Here is a 27,867-nt window from a genome sequence, read left to right as displayed (position 1 = left end):
CAATCCGGGTCTGGTTTACCGGTTTTTTTTTTTTCACCCCTAATGGTGGTTGACTTTGCAAATCTTTGGCCTTATAAAAATTTCAGATACATGTCTTACATCCAGTTCAAAATAGAAGGGAATGCGAGGTTTCTCCACCGAGCCACACCCTTTATTAACAGCCTCTATAATCTCCCTTTGGGCCTCAAGAATCAAAATGGCTGGCAGAATATTTAGAACCAAATTTATTCCGACATCAGAAGCTTGTTTTCTTACAACCCTCCAAAGAATCCAAGTTCAATTTTCTCTCTTTTTCCACTTCAAATAAAATTTCATGTACAGAGCCAAAAAATAAAAAAAATGACATCCGACATAAAGTTGGTTATAAAATGCATCTACACATTATCCAAGTTAAAAGAGAGATCCCATCAAGTGCAGTTTCAATGTGCTTCACAAGAGTAGATCTTTCCTCCCCAGAAGAATACTTGAATAGGTAACTAATGCACTACCATTTTGATTTAATGACAACCAAAATACAATCGCAGAGATTACATAACCCTTCACCCAAGCCCTCTCTACCTTTGCTTGGCAGATCACTATCTTATACAATATTAGCCTTCCCTATTAAAATGAATGCTTCATCAATCAAACAGTAAGCGGAATGAAAACGGTGGTGGTTTTCGACCTCCCAAGAATTCCTAGTTGTCTGTCAGCTCAAATGACTCAGATGTTTAATGGCTCTGCCTCAGTATCCCTTTCCTTCAATGTTGTCCAATCTTCTGTCTCTGTAACAAATACAAACATAGTCATCTATAAGCAAGCACAGAGTGTCAGACGATCCTGGTAAATATATTTAGAGTTGGGGTCATAATCCAGGTTATATTGTTTTTTTTTTATAAGTATGGTCATATTGTTATTTATGTGCCTAATATTGGAAAATTAATATCCTACACCTTTCTGCTCAATACAACATAAGCCTGAATTAAGTTGCAAGACTATATAGTTCAAGGAGTATACTTGGCTTCTCGGCAATCACCAGGAGCCGCTTCTGCAAGATACATGCCACAAAGAGGAAGATTGAGCACATGCCGAACATAATTGTGATGGGGAATGCATTAACCTTCAAAGACAAACCAAAAGAACTTGTTAGTGTCAGACCCCTGCAAGGAGAAAAAGAGAGGCTACTTCTATCATTGGCCTGGAGAGGTGTGTTCATTGGAGATTTTCTAAATACACCCAAAAGCTTCTGCAGTATATCTCAAAGGAGGGCTCAAAATGGGTTGGATTTGGCCATATTGGCCTAGGTGGGTATCATGTACCAGCAATGCTACTCTAGCCGAGGCAGAGGTTCAATTTGAAGGAATTTAAATTGGACCATGTTAACTGAAGGTGCCTGATGATCAGCACATACCAAATCAGGTGGGCCTCAGTGTCAGCTATCTACACATTCCAACATTTTCAAGCCAATAAAGTCACGAATTCAAGCAATATATTGAAGTATTTTTTTGGAATGCAACATACATTGTACAGCACAATGCACACAAAAATATTGAGAGGAATGCGGAAGAAGTTCATGATGGTGCTCCTGGCCTCCTCAGGAATGTACTGGGACCTCATTTTCATGATGGATGGCCAGAATATCCCTACACAAGCCTCAAAAGCACAGAAGCCAAGAAGTTGAACACAGCCCGAAAATGAGATGCTTCCGCCTTTCGCCTGGGAAGGAGCAACCAGGAACTGTTCCAAAGTACTGAAGTTAGGAAATTCCATAAGAAATAGAAAATAACATAAAAACATAATGGTAACATAGCATACAGTTGTCAGAATAGGAAGCAGGAGAGAGGCGGCAGAGACTGCAAAAACAATCTGCATGTAGCTCTCTACTCTGAGTGATGATCTAGCCATCAACCGAGATGCGAGGGAGCTTCCCAACATTGAAGCCAACATAAATGTTGCAAAGATGAAACCATGAGGGATTTCCTCTTCATTAGGGCTCAAAGCAGGAGTCCAGAGAAACACAAAGGTGTACATCGAACCTTCAAACAGTGACTGTATTGCGCCAAGCAATGCGATTTTCTCATCTGAATGACACAAAAGGTGATCATAAATGAGGGGACAAAAATACCGAAAGGAAAATAGAAAATAAATACTTAACGAGGATCACAGAACAACAAGCAAAGCATGATGAGGACAAAACAAAAGCAAGGCAAAGAAACCAAAATCAACCTGCCCAAAGCCACCGAGTGGGGGTCTCATTTGGGAAAAAAAACTAAAGCTTGTAATAGATGTACTTGAAATAAACTTAGGTAATTCGTAATATCCAAGATCCAAGAGAAATTAAACATATGATGAAAGCACTTATAAAATGCATTCACATGCTGAACAAAACCAAAAGAAAAAAAAAAAACTTCAAGCTAATTGCTTTCAAGGCCCAAAACCCTTACTAAATTTCAATAATGATCAGGAAAAAGAAACATGGGCATTATTAATTTTATTAATGATCAGAACCCTTGCTACTGCATCCATGACCATCTCAAGAATCAAAGTATAATGATCTTTCGAACAAGAGTTTACTCATGGCATAGATAATTTCTCTTGGATGACCTGTGCAGGGAGGAATCATCAGAAGATGAGTCTATCCATAGGCTATGATGTTATTTTAAAGAAAAGATGAATGCATAGTGAAAATGAGAACTCTACCAGAAGCAATGGCTACAGCAGCACCCCTGAATTGAGTAAGCAAGTCTTTGTTCTCAGAAGGATCACCATAGTTCTCTGTCCAGGATGATAAAATGATGGCCATACCAATGGCAAGAAAGCACGAAGCAGCGTCGAAGGGTGCCACAGGACCAAGAGACAAGGAATCAACAAGTACATTACCAAACAACCCAGCAACAATGGCAACCAGACCATTTCCAAGAAATATTGCCTTTGAGAATGTGATGGACAACCATTGTTGTTCAAAGCCCCTCTGCACAGAATAAGGGGAAAAAGGCACGACACATTAATATGAAGAGATCAAGGTCATTGAAGACATCGATATCCAGTGTAAATAATATTGGAAGTTGGTTTTTTATGATGGGGAAGTGAAAAACCTGATTAACTCTTTACAATATGCTTCACACACCTTAAATTCAAAAAGAGCTTACACTGAAAATACCGTATTCGGAAAGAGCTTCCAAATAACTAAATATTATACATAAACCAGAAGAACATTCTATAATAGAAAGCAACTTGAGGGCATTCTAGAACAGAGAGCAACCTTTCACTAGGTTAGGTTTGGATAGTGAGTTGAGATGAGATGAGATGAGTTGAGATGAAAGTTAAGATGTTGAACAAAATATTGTTAGAATATTATTTTTTAATATTATTATTGTTTTGGGATTTGAAAAAGTTGAATTGTTTATTGTATTTTGTGTGGAAATTTGTGAAAGTTGTAATGTTGAGATGAGATGAGATAGGTTGAGAGCCCCTCTCAATCCAAACCGAGCCAATTCTCTTGGTTTCGTTCTTTCATTCTACATAGTGTCATTACTCTTTTTTCCTTTAAAAGAAACATTCTAGAACAGAGAGCAATTTTAAGGCATATGGAAGGCTAAAATAATTTTCTGTGGCAAGATTATAAGTAGCATAAACATTTACTTCTGCAAATTACATAAAACTAATCCAAATTTTCATTAGTTATATATACATTTTCCTCTTTCAGGAATTCAATGTTGAGTATCTCATCAGGTCAGATACAAGCCTTAACAAAAAGAGATGCAATAATTGTTGCATAAAAAGTATAGGGAAAACCTCACTTTACCCCTCCAAACTATCATTTCTTTCACATTAAGACTGCCAAACTACCAATGCTGTCGTCTAGCCCCTAATTCAAAACATAAGATGAACATAAAAAATGGGTAATATGCCATGATCTTAACAGCTGGATCTATAAAGAGGGTGCAAATGTCGAAGTGGCTGCACTTTGGAGACTAAAAGAACAACTTTGGTAGTTTGATAGTTGCATTGCAAAATGAGTGTTCATTTGAGGGGAAAAGTGTAATCTCCCCAAAAAATATGTCAATATTGAGTTGAAATGTACAATTATAAATTGAAGCGGGGAGGGGGAATAAATCGAAATAATTTTTAAAAAAAGATAATAGCAAATTAAAATGTGTTACTCTATGCATGGTTGGTCAATTATAAAAGCCTTTTGGTCAGCCATAAGACCTTGAGGCTTTGACTACCCAGGTCATCCATTGGGTTATCAATCATAATGAAGGATAAAGAGACTTTGATGGCCACAAGGTACCTGTTGTAGATTATTTAGGAGGTCCCCATGGACTATCCAGATGGAGATTTATATAAATAATACATTTGAGAGTAAATACGTCAGTTAACAATCAAGAATATAGCGAAAGGATAAATAAACAATCCCTCACCTTGTTGTGTTCTGCTACAAGCCATGACTCAAAAGCTGAGAATAGAAGAGAAGTGGCGATACCTCCCAAAACACGGCCCAACATCAAAACCTTGTAATGAGGAGAATGCTTGGTGATGCAGCTCAGTATGTATGTTATGCAGTATGTCACACATGCTCTCTTTCGACCCCTGCATTCAGTTAGTGAAGGCAAAATATAGTGAGAAAACAATTCCAATTGATAAAGCACGAAGAATTCACAAACAGAGTTCTGAGAAACTCTTACTGTTTGTCAGCCAGAGATCCAACAATTGTCCCAAACAACATTGAGGACCCAAACCCAGCAATAAAAAGCTGTCCAATCTCCCCTTTCCCAAAACCATACTGACTATAGAGATAGTAGACATAAGGACCCTGCAACCAATCCCCGGCTATTGCCACACAAATAGCAATCATTAGGAAACTGATTACAACTATCACTAGTAACTTCAAGATACACAGCTTTTGTCATTTCCAACTTCAACTAGAATAAATATTTAGAATTATAGGTAAGAACATATTATTGTTCACGTTGATTTCAAAAATGGTGAAGATACAGTCATTGGAGTCTGCTATTCCAGATATTAAGATCCAGGCATACCAGCTTTAGAAGAGCTAAAAGCACCGACAGAAATAGGGCTCCTTCTATGAATTAGGGCATTTCCCTAAGATTGCTTACTCTGTAACTATCACTAGCTGTCTACATTTATAACTTTTAGGTTTTATTTTTATCGTAACAGTTAGCTGTAATAACCTCCGTTTGGCCAGTGCAGCCTTGTACTTTGATTTATCTCTTAATAAGTTCTTCAGTAATAGTGAGTAACTTCAAAAATATAATATACATATAAATATATTTACTTATCACAATTCAAACGGATTCAGAATGTGACTACAAAATTAGAAATTAAAATACAATATTAAATATCATTTTTTGTCTAGAGGTATTGTATCTTTGAATGTTGATTGTTATCAACTTCATGTATCTTGTTAATCGATCAATGTGTCTCTGAACAACCCAACGTGTCATAGATACAATGGGTCATAAAAATGGATCCATTGGAGTGCTTGAAGTAAACCTAAAAAATTACATTTGGATGAAAGAAATTAGAATATATCTGCTGGAGAAAGAAAGTAATATGGTCAAGAAACCAACTAGATCTGACCGACATGGACCCATCACATGTGGAAACATAGTCCTCATACTAGACGCCTATGACCAAAGGGAACAAAAGAAGCCGAGGATTTGCCATCCGAAAACAACTAAGAGGATTTGCTCCTCTTAGTTGCCACCAAAACAATGAAAGAGTTAATGAAACAATTAACACGCAGCACTAATTTGTTTCCTTTCCTCAAGTTCCTCAGAAACCAACCAGACGTATAAAACCCGTTCTACTGGTCTTAGTCACTTCAAAATCAAACCAATACACAATCAATAAGTCACTTGCGCCCGTTAATAAACAAAGCACTTTCCCACTTCTAATATCCAAAATCAGAGCATCCCTTTCACCTCTCTTCTAATAATTTTGCCTTCAAAAGCAATAAAAGCAAAGAATTACCAAATGCTAACTAAACAAAACCCAAAATCAACGAAAAACAATGCAACCATATCCAGAAAACAAATCAAGATCCCAGAAAAAAGAGAAGGCATTCCTAATTCAAAGATATCAGATCAGATCTAAATTCAGAAGACCCACATACGTACAGAAATATATATACAGATAAAAGCACACATTGAGGATTTAAAGAAAGAAAATAGGGAGATCCGAAGAGAAGTAAAGATCCAGAGGTGGGATACGATATACGAAACTGGGTCGGTTTGGTATGTGGTGGGGGGGTAAAATGGTAGCGTACGTACCCATCATGAGAGAGTAAACAAGAAGGTAATTGTTCTTGAAAGAATTGAAAGCAGGCGAGGTGTTGGTTCGGTCCTTGTTGTTTTTGCTCAGCTCTATTGCTGCCACCACAGCTCCCAATCCCCCAAACACCAAATAGTAGAAAATCTCCATTTTCTCTTTCCCTTAGACTCTCTGCAAACAAAAACAATGAACGAACTTGAGAGGGTAATGCCTCCTCTCCTCTCTGCAAAAACTGAGATGGAGTTGAGGTATCAGCAAAGAGAATGATTATATATAGAAAGAAAAAAAAAGATATGGGTAGAAGAACACTTGGTGTTTTTTGTTTTATTATTATCTTTTGCGGGATGCAATCCACCGACTGTGGTTGTTATTACTGTTAGTACATACAGGGATACATCTGACTTTAACTTCACTAAAGAATAAGGAAAAACCTTCTTTGTCCTCTTAATTGGACCGTTTCATTCCACCATAATTTTTTTTTATTTAATAATTAAGAAAGTGATTTTAAATGATTCTGATATTTTTTTTAATTTTTTAAAAATATTTAAATATATTAAAAAAATATAGACTCTTCACATCATAGGGTGACTTCACATATTTGCCAGCTCACAATTAATCAAGAAAAAAGAAAAAGAAAAATGCTAATATGTCACTTAATTTGTTTTCTCACTTTAATCGCTAATGTATTTAATTTCTTTTACTTAATAATTAAAAAAGTAACTTTTAATGTATTAATATTTTTTTTTAATTTTTTAAAAATATTTAAATATATTAAAAAATATAAAAAAAAAAAAAGAAAAAACAAAAAAGATAAATTTGTGCTAGATGTCACACTACTAAAAAAAATTGATAATTATTATCTCGTCATCTTTTAATACCACGTCACATATATATATAAATAATAATAAGATCTTTCATTGGATATTTTGGAATAATGGAAAGATATTGATTAAAATAATCGTTGATTTAGGTCTGGTATGTTTTCAAGACTAAAATTTAAAATTTTGAAAACTTTAAAAATCTCTCATCTTATCATTACAATTTTTTTAAATTCTCACATAAAATAAAATAAATAATTTAATTTTTTTAAATCTTAAAATAAAAATAATATTAAAAAATATATTATAATAATATTTTATTGAACTTTTTAACTTTAATTTCAACTCATCTCATCTCATTTATGAAAACAAAACGAGACGTTAATATTTGTATAGCTCATGTTAACTAGTTCATAAGCATGTTACTCTTTATTTAAAATCTTATTATTTCTAATCAGAATATATTAATATGGCTTCATAAGTCAACACACTAATGAAAATCGATTAAAAACATGACACATTGTCAAAATCTTCTCGATCAGATGGCATAAGATCTGATCGTCAAATAGGAGAACTAGGTTCAAACTCTCTACCCCTATACAAAAAGAATAATGATAAGGTTATTATCCTACTATTACCTATTTATTATTTTTTTTATATTTAATTTTTTTTTATTTTTTTATTTTACTTAATGATTAAGAAAGTGTGTATTAGTAAATATATATATTTTTTTAATTTTTTCTTAATGATTAAGAATGTTAAAAAAATACTTAAAAGAAAACGATAAAAAAATAAAAATACTTAAAATACTTTTTGGTAGTAGATGTGTAGTAATAGGGTAGTTAGCCTATAACTACCCTCTAAGAAATTTAAATCTAATTCATAAAATATCTTTATCAAAATAGAATATGCTAATTTGGTGAGAGAGAAAAGTTGAGAAAGTTATAATTATTAGATGAGATGAGATGAAATGAGATATTTTCTTAAAATAAACGAGCTACATGAACCGTTGGATGATAGATAGAAAAACTGTCCAAACGAACCCTTACTGGAAATGAACCCTTACTGGAAATGATAAAATGCACCGCTCAATATGTGCCACTGCAAAATGATAAAATTTACGATGAAAAATTTACATTTCTTAAACTCCTTTTTTTTTTTTGAAAGTTATTTTCAGACTAAAGTACCAAACTCTCCTTTCTTTCTTTTTCTAGACTGACTCGAAATGAATTCATACCACTTTTCAGCACGAAAGGGATTGATGCATCATGCATGTGCTGGTCAGCCTCAAATGTATGCATGTATATAATGATGTTGACCAAGAAGACGTGCCTTTTATTGAACTGTCATGGTGCCAACATGTTCGTTGCAGGTCCTACCCTACTATTCTTGCTTTATTTAATGATTTTGTTGGTGAAGATTCCTTGGCGTTTGATGTAAAAATTCATTCTCAATCTCCTCCACCTTGTATTTATAAGAGAAAAGAAATACCATTTGAACTATTAAAAACTTGCCACAATTTCAACAGGTTAGTAGTTCAACAGCACTATCCAAAGTCAAGTCTTTATCAATGATTAACAGACTGAAATGCATACACAACAACTGGGATTTGATTTAAAACTTTAGGCAAATTGCACTGTCTTTAACATGATGATTCATGAAGAATATGGAGCTCAAAGACCAATTGCAGCCAATTCGGATGAAGGGGTATTTGAAGAGTCCTGCAATAAAACAAAGTGAAGGGGTTGGAAGAAAACCAATTGGAAGAGACACTTCAAAATATCCATCACAAGTCCTGATTGTCACAAAACTATAAATATCCAAACTACCCATTAATTGTCACCTACCCTCAAGCATAAAAAATATTAGTAGTTTAAATGATGCAATTATAAACTGTTTTAACTCCAAGTTTGAAAATTACAGTAGAAGCTGCTTTCAAGAATGGCTGCTATGCCTTCGGTTACCCTGCATTCATCCTCATCATCTTTACATGATCCTAATATCTGTTCCTCGCCCACCAAAACAACTAATGATAATCATGCTCCCTGCCGGTTCAGATTCCGAGGCAAAGATTGCCATCTAAGACTGTACCAGGAGTCCTGAGAATCCAAAGTGCAGCCACTAAACCTGCAAAATCACCAAGTACATGCATCTTTCCTAGGCTAAGTTTAATTAATAAGAATCTCCATGGCATTTTCAAGACGACTTGGTCACTGAAATTGGTAGAGATATAACTGTTTTGATATGTTTATCCCCTAAATTGACACTGATTATCATTCCTTTCTACTCTTCATGGAGGGATCAGCTGAAGAAGAATGGTAGATTTAGAGGGAGTTTTTACAACAAAAAAGGTACCGCTCTGTCTCTCCCTCTCTTTGACATGTACAAACTGAACATGAAGTATTGATTCCACAATTCCAAAACCTAAAGAAAACACATCTTGGTCAAAGCAAACAAATATATCAAAAAGCAAAGATACACCGCCACTTGGCTTTTGTGGTGGCGGAGATGTAAAGCTCGGATAGAGGGTTCCTTTGAATCTATTGATACAGTTTGGATATCTATTAAATATTGGTTGTCTTGGGTTGCCTTAAAATTTAAAGATCAGAATAATATCAAGCAAAGAGATGAAGACTTGCTTCAATCCTTAAATCTTCCCGTCCCGAATGCTGGTATGAGGGGGGAGAAGATTGTGAGATGGGAGAAACCACAGTGTGGCTGGTACAAACTTAATATTGATGGATGCTCATTGGGTAATCTGGGTGCTTCAGGGGTAGGAGGAGTTATTCGAGATCATGAGGGTGAGTTCCAATTGGGTTTTTCTATTCCTATTGGGTGCTGCTCTAATAACCATGCTGAGGTTATGGGTTTACTTTATGGCTTGAGGCATGCTAGGCGTATTGTGTTGCTATGGAGATTGAGATGGATTCAAAGTTGATTATTCACTGGATTGGTAATGGAAGATGTGGTTTGTGGTATTTAGAAGATTACTGGGAGGAAATCATGAGCATTCTTGGTCAGATGCGGTTCACTAGTAGACACATATATCGGGAGTGCAACGCGGTGGCAAATGTTTTGGCAAAAGATGGTGCTAAGGGTAAAAATTCTACTTATTATTATGCTTCGGAACTTTCTTGGTTGGCTAGAGGTTTTTTAAGACTTGATAAGGGTGGTTTACCATATTTGAGACATAAGTAAGTCTTGTTGGTTTTTTTTTTTAGAATTCTTTAGGTTTGGGTATTGGGTTTTGTTTGTATTTCTCATTTTTTTTTATTGTAATCACGGTTTTCCTCCGCCACAAGTGAGGGTTTTTTTCTTCAATAAAATTGGGAGGGGATCACTCTTGGACATGTGATCTTCGCCTCTTCTTAAAAAAAAAAAAAAAAAAAGTCACAATATTTTTACCGACCAAGATATGGTGACTTGGTTCCCAACTAAAGGACTCGAGTAATTGCTATGAGAAAAGGATAGAGAGACTTTATTAACTTTCTCAACTGAGCCACTGCCTTTACCGACAATGCATTATTCGCTTCTTTATATTCTTTCACTCCAAAATGAGTAATAAATATGATGCTATTATAATGTTCTCTTGTTTTCTGTACTCAAGAACTATGATCGTGCATTAGCTAAAATAACAGTACTATGATAATGCTTTTCGGGGTAGGCTTATCCAGCAGGTGCTATTAATGTGAAAATATATAGGCTGATAAAGGATGGAGAGCATGGAACATTGCCAGACGTGCTGCATTTGCATTTTGTGGCATCTTCTCTGGTGCATAATAGAATCCAGAGTTCATTCAAAGTATGAAATAGTAACCTAATCATGCTTCTATATAGTTGCATTGATTTAGACTGTCAGAGTTTTAGAAGTAACATATAATGTTTGGTATGCTTACAGGTGTGGAGTCAATCAAAACTGGATAAAGATGCAAAGATAATAGTAGCCTGCTCAGCTGAGGGTACAATGAAATTATGAAACCATCCCAAAATCTTCGGAAGGTGATCAACAGTCAAGGTGGTTCCAATCCATCGATTTGTGTAGTTTCTTTCTGTATTTCCTTTCCTTCAGACTGTTCCACCTTGATAACTTTTAGCATTAAATTATAGTCCAAATTTCAAAATAAATAGATAGAGTGGCTTATTAAAGCAACAGTAGTAATGCCCATCTAGTGGCATTCTTTTAGAACATTTACATTTCATCTTGATTGGAGAGGTTTAAGTATATTATGTTATGGCATTCAGATGTGGAGCAACATGAATATATAAGACAAAAGGAACTTGAGGATTGTGGATTGTATAGCTACATGTTGGGGATCCAAATCCAAAAAACATCAAATAATGTTAACCTGTCAAGCCAAGCATGATTTTCAGCCTTGTAATGTCCTGTCTTGCTTATCCCATTGGCACATATTTGTGGCAAATGTAAATTCATCTTTGCCACCAATACTATTAGTAGTAGTATTGAGTTGTGCTACTTAAAAGTTAGTGTGTAAACACACTACAGTTATAATAAAAAAAAAAGTCAAAACACTTACTTTTTTAATGCTAGCTAATGCGGCAGATATCTACATCAATAGTGTGTTTAGGGCCTGCTTGGGGTGGTGGTAGAAGTTTTAAAAAGTACTTAAATAATCTTAAAAGCTCTTTTATAGAAAAATTAGGTTGTTTGGCTCTTAAACGCACTTTTCCGGATAATGCAGAATGTAATTCGAATTTTAAAATGACTATTAATGGATGAAAATACCTATACAATTTTCAAATAATTACAATTTTTAAACTTTTAAGAATATGATCATAATCTTTAAAAATTCAAATAATCATAATTTCTACATTAGAAAATACTTTTTTAATTTATTTCCAAACAATGGTAAGATGTTTGAAAGTGCTTTAAATATATAGTTACTAAACAGTAAATAACTTTTTAATAGTAGAACTTATTACTTAAGTTATAAGCTATAAGTCCTAAAGTTATAAACTATATTTTCCACCGCAATTCCAAACATGCACTTAATGCGTCAAGCACGCTTGCAAATAGATTTTTTTTTATATTATTATTTGGCTTATCTCTTGCCACCATGTTCAATGTTTACTCATGCTACTTTCATACAGAATCACTGATAGCGGCGGCCCACTTGCTTGTCCACAATGGTTATTCTAATGTTTTCCACTTAGAAGGGGGGGTTCCTCTACACATGCTTCAAAGAGGAGCTGCCAACAGTTTCAGAAGAGTTGAGCAATCCGATGGTGCTTCCAGAGTAGCTCATAGTTTTGTCCCAAATGATTTGACATTCTAGATCGTAATTGATTCTGTTTTTGTCCCAAATGAGTTTGTGATCATACTGGAGGCTTTTTGTTTTTGTTCAACTAGGAAATGTTACAGTAGAAGGACATATGTCCTTTTGCACCAGAATGTGTTTAGTGTTATTGCCAATAAATTAGTATGGAACCAGTGACAAGCGACCTAGTCTTAACTTTGATTGAATAAAAATCCCACCTCTGGTGGTATTTGACTTTCCTCTTTGATCCCATTACTTAAAAGTTTAGTGGTAGGGCAGTGGGGCACCCTAAATGATAATTATCTAGAAATATTGATAAATCCAAAGCCAATATTGGAAGAGAGCTATGCAAGTCAATCATTATCTGGTAGAAATTGGTTGATAATCAAGAAGTTTATGGTGGATCATGGCTACAAAGTTTTAAATCATTATCATATTAGGATCGGTGGTTTTACACCATTAAAAGATAAGTTTTTTTTACTCAAAACAGGATACCATACTTTTTTTTTTTATTGATCGGATGACCGGGAACAGTATCTGGACTAATCCCGGAGGTGCACGTGTCCTCGGCAAGGAGTTTCCGGCAAGTGCATCTCGGATAATTCAAGAGAAAAATCTCCCAGGATACCATAATTCAGATGTGAGCATTCACTTCTAGCATCTTTTTGGGTTTTTGTCATATGGAAAACATATCATTGGCATCAAATATTCTTAGAAGCTGAGAACAAATAAAATTAGAAACCAGACTACCAGAGTCAATAGTAATCCATGAGAATAACCAAAGATTTCCAGCAAAAGATGCTTATATAATGAATTTGCATACAACCCGAGAATCTATAACATTTAGAAGCTCAGAAGATAAGGGTCATTGCTTTAGAAAGATTACCAAATCTAGTAAACTGAACTTTTATTCTATCGATTACTCTTCAAAGGTTCCAGAAATCATCAAAACTGGCTTTTTATGTGCAAGTGCAGGACTCTTTTCAGTAACAGAAGTTAACCCCTAAGACATAATGGAAAGAGAGGTCTACAAATTATGAAGAGAATTGCTGATAACATATTAATACAGTATTTTCCAGATGGATCTACCACCACATCCCAAACAACTTCATAAATCAGATAGAAGAAAACCATAAGGAGTAAATAGTAATTATTACATCCCGAAGGAAAGGCGTCTCTGAAATCAAATACAAAATAAAAGGCAACAAAGAAAATAACACAGAAGATGCTGAATATGATCAAACAATGCAATAGTTAAGTCACAACAGCTGGCTTCAGATGATTGTTCATTGTATCATAACAGCGACCAGAGATCTTTCCCTGCCCCAGCATGGCTCATGTACATAATTTGCGACAATGTGGTGCAAAGCTGTCACTCGGCAAGAGTGCAAGCCATTCTAATTCTTTATAGAAACAAAATTCTCCGACTGGCAAAATGAAACCTAAAAGGCTTTACAAGGCGTCTGCGACGCAAATTAATTTTCTTTTCCCTTTCAAGTGGGATCAAATGCCCATACCCTATGAGAAGTAATCAGGAAGATGTTTCCTGAAGCCTATATATTGTGATTTCCTGCTGCTTAAAGTATCGTCGGTCCTCTTCATCGACTAGAACAAGATTCAAATAATACTTCACACTAAATTTGTTATTGATGTTCCGATGTGTCGGTGTCAGTTCATAAGGGCTAAGGAACAGCCTGATTGGAATTGATTCACCTGTAAAATCAAGCACATGATCATCAGCCATTTTAGTAATGGGAATCAAATAACAGAACTGTCATTTGTAAAGTCGTAAAGTCAGAACATAATTAATTATACTAAACTTTAGTTACACTTGACATGATGTTCCCAATAAGCTTATCAGATTTGGTCAAATTTTATGTTTGGCATAAACCACGTTTGTTCATTGTGTATATAAGCATGGTTGTGCTCTTTATTCGTGTAAAGCTCTCCCTGTTGTTTTTTTGTTGGTGTTATACTGGTTGGAGTATGAAGAACGGCAGAAGAATTCTGAGCATACCTCTAACCGGAGCACCATCCATCAACTCAAATTTAGCAAGCGTCTCTGTCTCCACATGGGTATTGGCCCCTGATCCCGTAGATTCTCGTCGCCTGATCTCTAGATCCATATTTTTTATCTTGATTCTTACAAGAAGAAAATATATCTTGCCTATAATAACATCTTTCAGGTGATACCTGTATATTTTAACAGCAAATCAATGACAAAGATGCACCCCCTCAACTTATACTTCATTATAATATTATATTTGCTCTGTACTCCTGAATGGCTAGACTAGAAAGCAATAGATTATGTCAACGGCCTTGTAGCCTAATAGCATTTGCCCCTCTCTCATGAGAGATGTCCTGAGATTGAGTCCCTATACCCCCAACCCCTAATGAAAAAAAAAAAAATTGAAAAGAAAATGGAAAAAGAAAGTGATAGATTACTGACTGCCATCTAACTATCTACAAATGGAACCACCCTATGCACCCAGATTAAGCTAGATTTAACAACAGTCAAGGTCAGGCAATCTTCAACACTGACTGAAAAGTACCCAGTTATCCTATATGTTAGACATACTTGCTTTTGTTATACTCAAACTCAATGTGCAGGCAATCTTCAATTCCAACTTCCATCTGCACACACCATAAAAGAATTATGAGAAACCAAAGTCACGTTAATTGCTGCATAGTGAATCAGACGAATGCAACATAAACTCAAAATGATATACAACCCAATGGGTAACTGGAAGCAAGAATTTTCTCTATAAACACGCCATGTCTTTTAAAAAAAATCCTCTTTGCACATGTCAATGACCACAAAGCATAATTCAGGGTCCTTACAAAGCAAGTTAAGACAACAGTAGACATACAAAAAGGTAACCTAATACATCATATATTACTGCACTCACCTTAATGCTATTATTAACTGCTGGTGGTGGGGAGTAATTGCGAACCTGATGCCAAAATAAAGAGGTCAATATATACCTGAAACGAGTAAAATAGTAGCGAAATAAAAATAGCAATGGATAAGAACTTTTACAGTATTTTCGTAACATTAGTGAAAAGTTCTGAATATAGAAGGTACGCTGGAAAAAGAATAAGCATTAATAGCAAAACTGGTTTTTTTAGAGAGAGAGAGAGGATCACCACAAAATCCTGGTATTCCATAATGCTACCAGCATAACCACGACTGATTGTGACTTTCAGGACATACCTGGAAAGAAGATTCCGAAATGTTTTCAATTTTCACTGCTAACATTATATCCACCTTTAACATTGTCATCAATAATTGAAGAACAATCTACTTCAGCATACTAACATGTACTTAATCATATCCTTCAATTAGATACAGATCAGCAAAAGATAACCGAAAAGATAACTAAATTTGAGACAGCCAAAGGCACTGAAATGATAAGCACTAAAATTCATCCTTCAAAAATGAAACAATTAAAGTCAGAAGATATTCTTTGAGAGCAAGCTCTGATCCACAACTCACATGTTCTCAACATCATTTTCACGATTACCATTAGAATTTCCTCATGATAATCATACGGTAACTTTGCAGTTGGCAAACTAATTTGCATCTAATTATTACCATGACTTATGATCTAATACAACTGAATATCTCTCCTCGTGTAGAAGACATTTAAAAGATACAATAGTACATTAAATATAAGTCATATAAAAAAGTGTTTAATATCAGGATATTTCAGAAGGAAGCAAGCAAAGCTACACAAGGCCGGAAATAGAGCTGAAGCAAAGCTACACATGGATGGAAAGAGAGATAAGTAACCAAGAATCAGCAAAATGCTGCATCATATGGCTGTGCTAAAATGTTTAATCATAACCTATACCAAAAAAATAACATTTTTCTGTTAATAAAATACTAAACACGCATGTAAAAGGATGCTACTGCATTTGATCAGGTCTTAAGAAAGGGTAGGGGGAGGGCATCCTATCCTAATGCATTATTCAACAGTCATAGAGTAGGTAACCACATTTAGGAGCTTAGGCAGAGGATGCATGAGAAGTCATTATCTTACTCAACATTTCCAAGAACAAAATCATTTTTTCTGTTAATAGACAATTAAACACAAGTAAAAGGATGCTGCAGCATTTGATCAGCTCATAAGAAAGGGTAGGGGGAAGATATCCTACCCTGCATTATTCAACAGTAATAGAGTAGGTGACCACATTTAGGAGCCTAGGCATAGGATGCATGCATTAGCAGTGACTATCTTACTCAACATTTCCAAGTACTCAGATCATCTTTAAAGCAACAACAGGGATTGATGATAAAAGCAACAACCACAACAGAGATACCAAGAGAAAGTATGAATACGCTGGTCAGCATTTAAAGCTGACAATATGATAAATATTACCTAAGCCTCACATGCACCCCATTGTATGTCTCATATGGCATTTCCACAGTGGAAAATTCAAATGGATATGTTTTCTTCTCATATATATCTCCAGGAACATCCAATTCACGAACTAGAAACAAGATCAGTAAAAACTAAAATCAATCAAATTGATACCTTAACATATTTCAAACATAGAAAGATGAGTGATGGCATTAAGCAAATTGCAAAAAAAAAAAAAAAAAATGTTAATTAGAAATGATAAATAAAACAGAAGGGGCAATATTGACAGCTTACAATCAAAGCTAATCACAAAAGAACTAGAAGTACACTCACCAAGGGAAGTAAAGTCATAGAAGTTGCCTCTATCAAAGTACATCTCTGCGAGCAAAATAAGATTTCATTTAAGATTCATCCTAACAATAAGAATGAAAAATAGTCCTAGAAAGTGCTTTCCACCAGAAGCTAAGGAAAAATACTTATAAAGGAATCAGAAGAACAATAAGACTAAAATATGAACAGGTTAGTAGCATATATGCTTCCTTCATTGCCCAGGACTGGAATCTATCAAAGCTAAACCAACTATAATACCACATCATATTTAGTAAAGCAGATGGTATCAGCCCTTCAGATCATTGATAAGTTACCACTTCCGAGTGTTTATTTGTAGAACGGTTGACTCTAACTAAATGATGTTTCTAATTATGTGTGCAGTGCCATAGCAAAAGCTTTGCCACTGTTTGGAAGTAATAGAATGAAGGGTTAAATATGAGAAGTGCTACTACAGCCACAAAGAGATTTCACAAAAGTAAACTCTTTTGATACATTAAAACTTAAACTAATATGACTTCATGTGATACATTAGATGTGTTTAACAATAAAAGTAATTTTACAATCTAAAATACACTATCAAACCATCTCAGTTTGTTAGCTGACTTTTGTGAAACTCCTTTGTAGCTAAAGTACTTATTAAATATTAAAATAGTTCTTGTGGTTTGCCTCTAAGATAGATTAGTCCTTAAGTTTTCATTTTGAATTTTTAATTCCTTATACTTTCTTTCTTTTCTTTTCTTTTCTTTTCTTTTTTGATGTTGGGGAACCTCTTCAAGGCAGGGCCCTTCGGACTCACCCCTGCAAAATAAACCCTGGTCCCCGTGTACCGCACCCTTATTCCTTATACTTTCAACTTCGATCAAATTAATACTTCTCTCAAAATTCTGTTAATCAACTGTTAGAAATCTCTGGTCAACATCAATAAATATTTGACAGATGAACATCATCTAAAAAACATATTTCAATTTAAAATGAATACATTTTTAGGATTTAATTTCAATTTAAACTTCTAAGAATACTTACGATTTTTTTAAGATTTAATTTGAATTTAAAAATTTAAAAAACTTCTAAAAACGTTTTCAATCTAAAGAACAAACTTCTAAAATGCTTATGTAGGTCTCAAAAAATGACTTTCTTTAAACAAAAATATAACCCATAAGAAAAACATAAGTTATACTCATTTTAAATTGAAATTTGTTCAATAGATGCTTTCTTTTTACTTTAGATGACTTTTGTTCTTTTTTTATTTATTTATTTATTATTATTTTGGTGTTTTTTTTTTTTTTTTAAAGATATGATGCACAAGTCCAAACAAGGATGCGTTCACTCCCTCAAAACACATTGCATATTCTTTATATCATAAACAAAGTCATGATTCCAAAGAAACAGCATTCCAATGGCCAGGACAGGCGAGAATCAGGCTACAATTATACTAGCATAACTTCACTCAAAGCAGAAAAGGGCATATGAAATCCTGTGTTTTGCTATCTATGAAGCCCTTTCCTGTAGTATATATTGGAAATGTCCAGGAAATTTGATGACCATCACTTTTGGTACTAGAAAATGTACTGTGTTAAATTGTTCAAAGATCCATGCCTTGCCAATGGCACAAGAACTAGTGAATTGCTTTTAAGCTTTTATCTTTCAATTGACTTTGCATTTGTTTTCCACATATACCAACCCAATAGTACCATAACTAGTGAATTGCTTATCAGGCTACGGGCTTGGGCCCCACCCAAGTAATAAGCAAGTTGGGTCTCAACCCGTGGGGGGGAATAGGAGTCAAGCTGGGCTTCGGGTAGCAGATTATGGAAGAGTTGGTGGCCCAATTCCAAAGGTCCCACGTCCTGGGCTTCAGCCCATGAAGGAAAACAGGGGGAAGGCCACGGCGGCAGTTTTTCCTGTATGGAGAGTGAGAGTGGGGACGTGGCTGGGTCTTCTACCGACGGGCTCCAGACTTCGCCGGCGAAGGTCTTGACGAACAAGTTCAAAACCATAGAATTGTCGAAGGTGGCTCAGAAGTCGGACTTGTTAGAGAGTGAGGTGTTGACAAAGGAAAACGAAATGGCTATGGTTGATACGGCACTGTCGGAGGTTGGTTCTCAGGCCCAACTAGGCCAGACAAGGCCGACAGATAGCATGGGTGTGTCTCCTCCTGAAACCCAAGTGGTCTCCCCTCAGGCGAAGGCGACGCAGCTTATGGAAGTGGCACGCACGCTGTTTTTCAAAGTAGAGAAGGCAGAGGAGGCTTCAGAGGGACTCTCTCAGATGTTAGTGCCTATAATGGACCCCTCGGAGTGGGGTGCTAGGCCAAATAGTGTTGAAGAAGAAATGGGAGTGTCGCTGCAGCGGACACCCAGGGAAGTGATAGACATGGTTGGGGAGCCAGTACCCCTGAATTGCTTTCTGCCAGGTCAGTATAGTGTCTCTGATTGGGTTATACGCAAGGCAAAGGAACTACAAAATGTTGTGGGATTTGAATGTGAGGGATTTGAAGAACTATTCTTGACTTTGCTCACAGCCATTGAAGATGGGCATGTTCAGCAAAAGAAATCAGGTCTAAAAAAACAGAGGGAACTCAAGAGACTAACTTGGTCTTTAATCTATGAAGGCAGTGCAAGTAGAGAAAGATCTAAAGGGAAGGGAGTAGCTGCATTTTTATGAAGCCCAAAATTACTTCTTGGAATGTCCGACGGCTCAACAAGGCTGATAAGCGTCTTCGGGTGAAACACTTACTTCGTGAGTGGAAGGTGGGCGTTGTGTGTTTACAAGAGACTAAACTGAAACTTATTACAAGAAAAATTGTTCAAAGTTTATGGAGCTGTACTTTTGTGGATTGGGTTTATTTAGCATCTGATGGGGCTTTGTGAGGTGTTCTAATTATGTGGGATAGATGAGTGATAGAGAAAATGGAGGAATTCATTGGGTAGTACTCAGTGGCTTGTCACTTTAAGAATGTGAAAGATAATTTTATGTGGGCGTTCGCTGGCATCTATGGCCCAAACCTAGATAGCAATAGAAGACTTCTATAGGATGAAATAGCGGGAGTGCATAGTTGGTGGGACACACCATGGTGCATAGGTGGAAATTTTAATATTATAAGGTTCCCAAGCAAAAGATCAGGTGAGAGTAGGATGCGACCTGCAATGATGGAATTTTCGGAGTGTATTTTTGAATTGGGGTTGGTGGATCTTCCTCTCATTGGAGGAGCTTTTACGTGGTCAAACCACCATACGTGGACCAGACTGGATAGATTTTTAGTCTCGTCGGAGTGGGAAAGCCACTTTCCGGATCTATGTCAAAAGTGGCTTCCTTGCATTTGTTCGGATCACTTTCCTATTATGTTGGATTGCGGTGGGATTCAAGGGGGGTACCGGTATTTTAAATTCGAAAATATGTGGCTGAGAACTAAAGGATTTGTGGATAGGATTAGACAATGGTGGTCCTCCTATTAGTTTCTTGGCACTCCTAGTTTCATTTTGGCAGGTAAACTGAAAGTGTTGAAACAAGATTTAAAGTTTTGGAATATTCAGTCCTTTAGTGATATTGGTGACAGGAAAAAGTCTATGTTGAGAGAGTTACACAAATTAGAAAGGATACAAGAGGGACGGGTCGTTTCTATGGAAGAGTTAGCTCAGAAGACAATTTTGGTGGCATAATTAGAGAGGGTTATATTATTGGAGATCTCTTGGCCCCAAAAATCTAGAGCATTGTGGTTGAAAGAGGATGATTGAAGCACGGAGTTATTCCATAGAGTGGCCAACTCTCATAGGAGAAATAATAACATTGAAATGCTGAACATTTGCTTACTGAACAAGTGGGATGGCGGCCAAAGCTTGATGGACTAGCCTTTGAGTCCATTGAGTCATAGAGTGTTCTGTGGTTGGAGAGATCCTTTGAGGAGGCGGAGGTTTATGGGGTGGTGAGGAAAATGGTTAAAGATAAAGCACCGGGTCCTGATGGTTTCTCTATGGGATTCTTCCAAACATGTTGGGATGTGGTGAAAGAGGATTTAATGAAGGTGTTTCAGAAATTTTATTCGGTGGGGAAATTTAAAAAAAGCCTAAATGTCACTTTTATTGCACTTATTCCTAAGAAGTTTGGGGCAACAGAAGTGAAAGATTATCGACCCATCAATCTTGTAAATGGGGTGTATAAAATTTTATCCAAGGTGCTTGCAAATCGTTTAGGGGAGGTGTTGGAAAGATTATTTCGAAACTCCAAAATGCTTTCGTAAGGGGTAGGCAAATTCTGGATTCAGTTCTTATTGCCAATGAATGCATCGATAGTCATATAAAATCCAGCAATAAGGGGATCTTATGTAAATTGGATATGGAGAAAGCTTATGATCGTGTTAATTGGGTGTTCGTGGATCAGATGGTGTAGTTTCAAGTGTTAGTAAATGGCAACCTAGTTGACTACTTCAACAGTTCGAGAGGCCTAAGACAGGGGGATCCTTTGTCTCCACTTTTATTTATCATAGTTATGGAGTCGCTTAGCAGAATGATCTCAGCTTTGGTTAATAGTGATTTTGTGACTGGTTTCTTGGTTGGGGGACCCCACTAGGGGTACTCTCTGCATTTCTCACTTATTGTTTGCAGATGATACATTAATTTTTTGCGAGGCAGAATAGAACCAGATGCGGGCATTGAGGGCTCTCTTACTTTATTTTGAAGCAATATCTGGTCTGAAAGTGAACATCGACAAGTTAGAGTCGGTGCCAATTGGAAATGTTAGTAATATTCGGCAGTTGGCTTACATTCTTGGTTGTAAGGTTTCCTCTCTTCCCATGAATTACCTTGGTCTTCTGTTAGGGGCAGCACCACGGGCCCTGGGATATAGTGATTGAGAAGATTGAACGTAGATTAGCAGGTTGGAAGAGATTGTACTTGTCAAATTTACCAACATATTTTCTATCTCTATTCCCCATTCTAGTAAGTGTGGCAACTTGGATCGAAAAATTGTATCGTGACTTCCTTTGGAGTGTTACGGGGGATGAATTCAAATTCTACTTGGTCAAGTGGGACAAGGTATGCTCTTCAATTTCCTCTGGTGGGCTGAGAATTAGAAACTTGAGAATCTTTAATAGGGTTTTACTTGGGAAATGGTTGTGGAGATACACTATGGAATCGGAAACCCTTTGGAAGTCGGTGATAGACCTTAAATATGGAGGCATATGGGGGGGTTGGAGCACTAGAGAGGCAAGTGGGGCTTATGGAGTGGGAGTTTGGAAGCATATTGGGGGAGGGTGGGGGGATTTTACTCGTCACACTAGACTTATGTTGGGAGATGGCTTTAGAATTAAATTCTGGAGTGACATATGGTGTGGGGATAATGCCCTCAAGGATTCATTCCCTTCAGTCTTCAAGGTTGCCTATGAAAAAGAAGCTTCAGTGGTAGATGTTTTGGTACTATCTAGGGATCAAGTCCAATGGAACGTCAACTTTAGTAGGGCTGCCCAAGACTGGGAAATTGGTAGTTTTGAGGATTTTTTTCGTATTCTATACTCCATGAGACCGAACATTCAACGAACTGACATATTATGGTGGAAAACAACAGATAAAGGCATGTTCTTGGTTCGTTCTTTTTATAAGTCTCTCACACAATCGCAAGACAACCAATTTCCATGGAAGAAGATTTGGCGAAATAGAGCACCTCCTAAAGCGGCATTTTTTGCGTGGTCAGCTTCCTTAGGCGAGATTTTGACAATGGACAACTTAAGGAAACTGGGGGTGATCATAGTTGACTGGTGCTGCATGTGTAAGAAGAGTGATAAAACTGTGGATCATCTTCTACTACATTGTGAGGTTGCTAGAGAGCTATGAGATGATGTGTTCTGCAGGTTGGAACTAACTTGGGTCATGCCAGCCACAATGGTTGAGTTCTTGGCTAGCTAGACAAACTTAAGAGGAGCCCCCCAAATCACAGCTGTGTGGAAATTGATGCCTATTTGCATCTTGTAGTGCCTATGGAAGGAGCGTAATGACCGGATGTTTGAAGATAAAGAACGCTCTATAGTGGAACTTAGATCACTTTTTGTTAGAACTCTATTTTTATTTGCCATAGCTGTTGATTTTAATGGCATGGGCATTCATGATTTTCTTCTTTCTTTTTCTTCTTCCTAGATAGGCGTTAACTCGTGTATATCCTCTTGTGTACTTGGGCTAAGCCTTTTGTCATTAATATAATCGTTTACTTATAAAAAAAAAAAAAATTATGTTATCTTTTGTTGTTTACATGAAGACTAAATCCTTTTGAAGCATCACATATTATCACCATCAAGAAATAACAATCAAAGTTTAATTCTATGTCCTACTCCTAGGCCAAATCCATGGCTAATCAAATTCATTTCGTGCTCATCTGCATTTAGATTAGCAAAAGCAGGGACAATTGGTATTAGTGTTTTCAAATAATGAATTTCATACAACATTTTTTTTTTTTTATCAGTAAAAGATAAATATTATATATATGAATGAAATAGGCATAGTCCTTGTACACAGGAAGTATACATAAGTACTCCTAACTACATTCTAAGGACGATAAAATAATTGCACAATTTATGTTTGTCTTTTGTTGAATTTTTGTATTATTTTACTTTTTGTTTTTAGTAATACTCTTCTTCATCTTAATTTTTATCATCCTCAGTCACACTTGGTAATGTGACAGATTTCAAAATGGGTATCATTTAAGTAGTTAGAAGAAGCAACTTGAAATGTGACACATCATCATGTGTGATTGGGGATGACAGAGTTTAGGATGAAGAGTAGCATTACTCGTTTATTTTTTGCTTTAACCTTTTTCTTTTGCCCACTTTTACTCATTGGTACGAGGCCAGTCACATGTGGATCTACATGTTGCATGCAACACAAGATGCTAAGTCAATAATTCACTTAGGTGGCAACTTCTTTGTTAGGGTTTTGGACGAAAACTTGAAACCCAATTACTATTTTTTACAAGGGCCACAACCCAAGGACTACTTTTTATTTTCCCCAAAAGGAGAAATGCTCTACCATGACTCTCACAATACCTCCTTCATAAATCATTGATATTGTACTGCATTGAAGCATTGAAACAAAAACAGACCTATCTGGCCGAGGAGCTCGACTTTCACCCCATTGTGATCAACTTTTTTCCCTTGAAGTGGTTCTATCGAAATCTGCAAAAGACCACAAAATCATTTATAAATGCATAAAAAAAAAATAGAAGAGAAAGTAATTTCAAAATAATGCTTTTAAAGATCTTGTGTTTTAACCATTTCGTACAGATTCTCAGTTTGCATTATAATACATAAAAACCAAGAAATATTACTGAGACCCAGAAATATTCTTTCACATTTACCTTCCCAGCAATGTTTTCTTGACTTTGGAAAAGTGGAACCATGGCTGTGTGACCATTTTCTTTCTTTAGTGGGACCTATTTAAGCACATAAAAAGGAAAAGAAAAACATTAGTAAGACTGTAAGACCATAACCAAAATAGTTTTGACCAATTTAAAATTCTCTTCCCCCTCCTAAATGGAAAAAAAAAAAAATGGAGTACAGCCCCCAATTTGTTTCATCAGCAATTTTCCTAATAAATACTCCCATGAATAAGTTCTTCAATAGCAGTCATCAACAGTCAAAGGACTTAAAATTTACATCAATCGTATATTATAAGCATTGGTACTAAGTTCTTCAACAAGAACACAAATGAGAATGAAAAATAGTCCATATGTCTTTGTTACCCATTTATAATACGCTTCATGTCGTGCCTTAACAAGACCGATAAACCGATAATAAACCAATTCTTCAATTTTTTTATGAAGAAGAATCCCGGAGACCGTGCAATGCAACATGTTTTTTACCCAATTAAACCCTGGACTGTTGTAACATGTTCCCACCACACGAATTAGGTAAAATATCGGCTTTTCAACATTGGGATGTGGCCCCTAGAAATAGTTTGTATGCAAGGGTTCAAACTTTAGACTTGGAGGGGTCATACCGGCAAGAACCAAGGCCCCTACCACTTGAGCCAACCCCTAGGGGTTGTTCAAAAAAATTACTTAATGGAAATATCAAGAAATTTCCTTTTTTGCCCAGATTTTTTTACATCCTTAAATGAATCCAAACTTATTTAATAAAAGTAGAATACTGAACATAATGAAAATTGAGGTACCTGCTTGCGTGTTTTTCCATCAGAAAATGTGATTGAGATGTTACACGATGGCTTGAAAGCTCCAATTAGGTAATTCTGGGTAAACAACATTATCAAAAAAAGATTTGTTGTTGACATCAGCCAGGCATTGTATCAGACATAACACAAGAATATAATCATTGGTATCTTAAGCTGGTCATGCAAACTCACCATGCTGATCACAATCAAATCTGGCACTTTAAAAGCTTTACCCTATGCACCTGCAAAATTCCGTACAAAATTTAAGCTGAAGAACACATCAACTACCGTAGCTAAACATGCAAAATGGCCAAAACCCAGGCACCTAAAACAGAAACCATATGCCGAGTATACACATGTTTTAAGCTCATAATCAATGCATGTATATGAATCTATGCATCTATCACAAAGCATATAGTTTAGCTCACAACTATATTAAAGAAGCAAAGCTCAAATTAAGCGGAAACAATTACCACACCCACCAAACCAACTTAATCAAATCCTGCGTCTCCTAAAAACAGAAAAAAAAAAGTAAGTGTTCGTCTGTGTACGTCAGTGCGTGAACACATCCAATTCCCAATTTATAGCGCATAATCAGATTCTTCAAATTTCAAAGCCCCCCACAGGACATTAACATAACAAGCTCTTAATCACATGCGTTTTGTCTTTGAGTACACCTAGAACTAGATGCAACAATCTATGGATCAAATACGGACGGAAAAACTTAAATGAGCATGAAATTAAAGCTCAAGAAACAATCGAATTAAGGATAGATTGGCAAATCGAATAATATGTATGTCGGATTCAGCGTGGAGATTTAGAAATCGGCTCCATACCTTGTGAGTTTGGGTACGAGAAAACTCCCGAATAGACGGTAGGGGTGAGAACCCTAGCGTGGGAAATTGGGGATTGTGGCCGCGCAGAGAGAGTGCGAGAGCCGTTGATCGACGTGAGTTTGACTGTTTGACAGTTGAGGAAATGGGGACGAAGAGCACTACCGGGGTAGTCCCCAAGCGCCCATTACGCTAGCAAGCACCTGAGAGGCACGTGATTACTAGGATGCATAAAATTGAGAATTTGACATAGGGTTGCCCTATGCTAACATTCTCACGGCAGTATCATGACAAGTGCTAAATCAATCAAAATATTTCATATAAGTAAATTTAATATTAATATGTAAATTTGCTCAACATATCGAAATGAGAGGAAGGAGTCATTCCCGGCCCACGAAAGTTATTTGGGCCACAATGATGTAGTCGAAAAGCCCACAACGATGGTTTGAACGTTGACACAGTACTTAAATGTTCATACATGAGAATAAACAATAAATAGATGCATAAAATATAAATAAAAATAGAGATGAATTTTTGTGGTTCTGCGTAAAACCTACATCCACGGATCGTTTGGGAGCGAAGTTGTAATAGATCTGTTGTTGTAAATATAAAAACAATGATAGTATTCTCACTTCAAGGGTGAGAGCCTCAAGGAAGAAAATGAGAGAAAAGAGAGAACTTTCTATAATATTCCAGATGATGAAAAAAGTGAGTTTGCATGTACCGTAAATGTCAGAGATTCTCAACGAAATTGTGGCGCACTAAGGGCCAAAACCTAGTAAAAAGCAAAGAAACTAACTAGTCTACTTATGTACAGGCAAAACTTCAAATAAAGCTAATATCTAATATAGATAACGGTGTGGGCCAAGCCCAACATACAACTTAATTAAGATGTAGGCCCAGCATGGCTTGAAAAGGCCATGAAGGTCCTCAGCTGTCTTACATCAAGCCCCTTCTCAATCTAAGTCTTCTAAACCCGATGTACTTCTCTATCTCATTCCACTGAGTTACTTCACCTTCTACCCAGAGATCCCTTTCTATGCAAAGATCTCGATTGTTACAATTTCCTCTCCCTTAGAACACCTTGCCCAAAAGGTGCGGGTAGGAATCCTTCATCTGCGAGTAGATTTCCCAAGTTGCTTCTTCATCTCCTTGACCCTACCAACGAATTAGTAGCTCCACCTGAGACTTGTTTCTGACTTTTCTCATGCGCTGCCCCAAGAACATTATCTAGTTCAGGCTTCAACACCCTTCCTCATCAACTAGGGGTAACATCGGTAAGGCTGTGATCTTGACTCCTGACTTCTTTTTAAGTTGAGAAACATGGAATGTTGAGTGAATTTTTGCTATCAGTGGAAGGTTTAAATGGTATGCCATGCCACCCACAAGTTGAAGAACTTGAAAAAGCCCATAGAAACGTGGTGAAAGCTTCAGATCCCGGTGGCTGGAGATTGAGATGCGGTACGACTGCAGCCTTAAGTATACCCGTTCTCCAACCCTAAACTCATGTTCCTTCCTCCTTAGGTCAGCATATCTTTTCATGCTCTCCTAAGCCCTGTGTAGGTTGTGTTTGAGTAATTGGAGTACCTAATCCCTAGATTTTAGGTTTGCTTCCACCAATTTGTGTACAGTTAGCACCTGGTACATAGTTAAGGAGTTGTGGGGGTGGGTACCCATATAGGGTTTCGAAGGGGGTCAATTTGTTGGATGCATGTGGTGTAGAGTTGTACCACCACTCTGCCAAGCGTACTCAAGTTGACCAATCTTTCGGCCAATCCCCTGAGAAACATCTTAGATAGTTTTCTAGGGCTTTATTCACA

At 36.4% G+C, this 27,867-nt stretch overlaps 2 protein-coding genes across 2 annotated transcripts; both read right to left on the bottom strand.

Annotated features, from left to right (window-relative positions):
- Positions 1 to 352: 352 nt before the first annotated feature.
- Positions 353 to 6,615, bottom strand: LOC109007555 (molybdate-anion transporter). The gene is made up of 8 exons (XM_018987268.2): positions 6,276 to 6,615; positions 4,668 to 4,812; positions 4,404 to 4,572; positions 2,680 to 2,950; positions 1,795 to 2,060; positions 1,501 to 1,716; positions 997 to 1,099; positions 353 to 764 (listed from the first exon to the last, which is right to left on the bottom strand). The coding sequence occupies exons 1-8, from the start codon at positions 6,424 to 6,426 to the stop codon at positions 703 to 705; spliced, it is 1,383 nt and encodes a 460-aa protein (XP_018842813.1). The 5' UTR covers positions 6,427 to 6,615; the 3' UTR covers positions 353 to 702.
- Positions 6,616 to 13,503: 6,888 nt separating this feature from the next.
- Positions 13,504 to 26,343, bottom strand: LOC109007554 (vacuolar protein sorting-associated protein 26B-like). The gene is made up of 12 exons (XM_018987266.2): positions 26,051 to 26,343; positions 25,407 to 25,456; positions 25,218 to 25,292; positions 24,403 to 24,477; positions 24,148 to 24,220; positions 17,068 to 17,112; positions 16,753 to 16,864; positions 15,518 to 15,584; positions 15,280 to 15,324; positions 14,949 to 15,004; positions 14,388 to 14,563; positions 13,504 to 14,083 (listed from the first exon to the last, which is right to left on the bottom strand). The coding sequence occupies exons 2-12, from the start codon at positions 25,407 to 25,409 to the stop codon at positions 13,902 to 13,904; spliced, it is 909 nt and encodes a 302-aa protein (XP_018842811.1). The 5' UTR covers positions 25,410 to 25,456; positions 26,051 to 26,343; the 3' UTR covers positions 13,504 to 13,901.
- Between the last annotated feature and the right edge of the window lie 1,524 nt (positions 26,344 to 27,867).

The sequence above is a fragment of the Juglans regia genome, chromosome 16 (genome assembly GCF_001411555.2).
Source record: "Juglans regia cultivar Chandler chromosome 16, Walnut 2.0, whole genome shotgun sequence".
NCBI lineage: Eukaryota > Viridiplantae > Streptophyta > Magnoliopsida > Fagales > Juglandaceae > Juglans > Juglans regia.
Note: the sequence above shows the minus strand (reverse complement) of the source record. Positions and strands in the feature narration are given on the sequence as shown.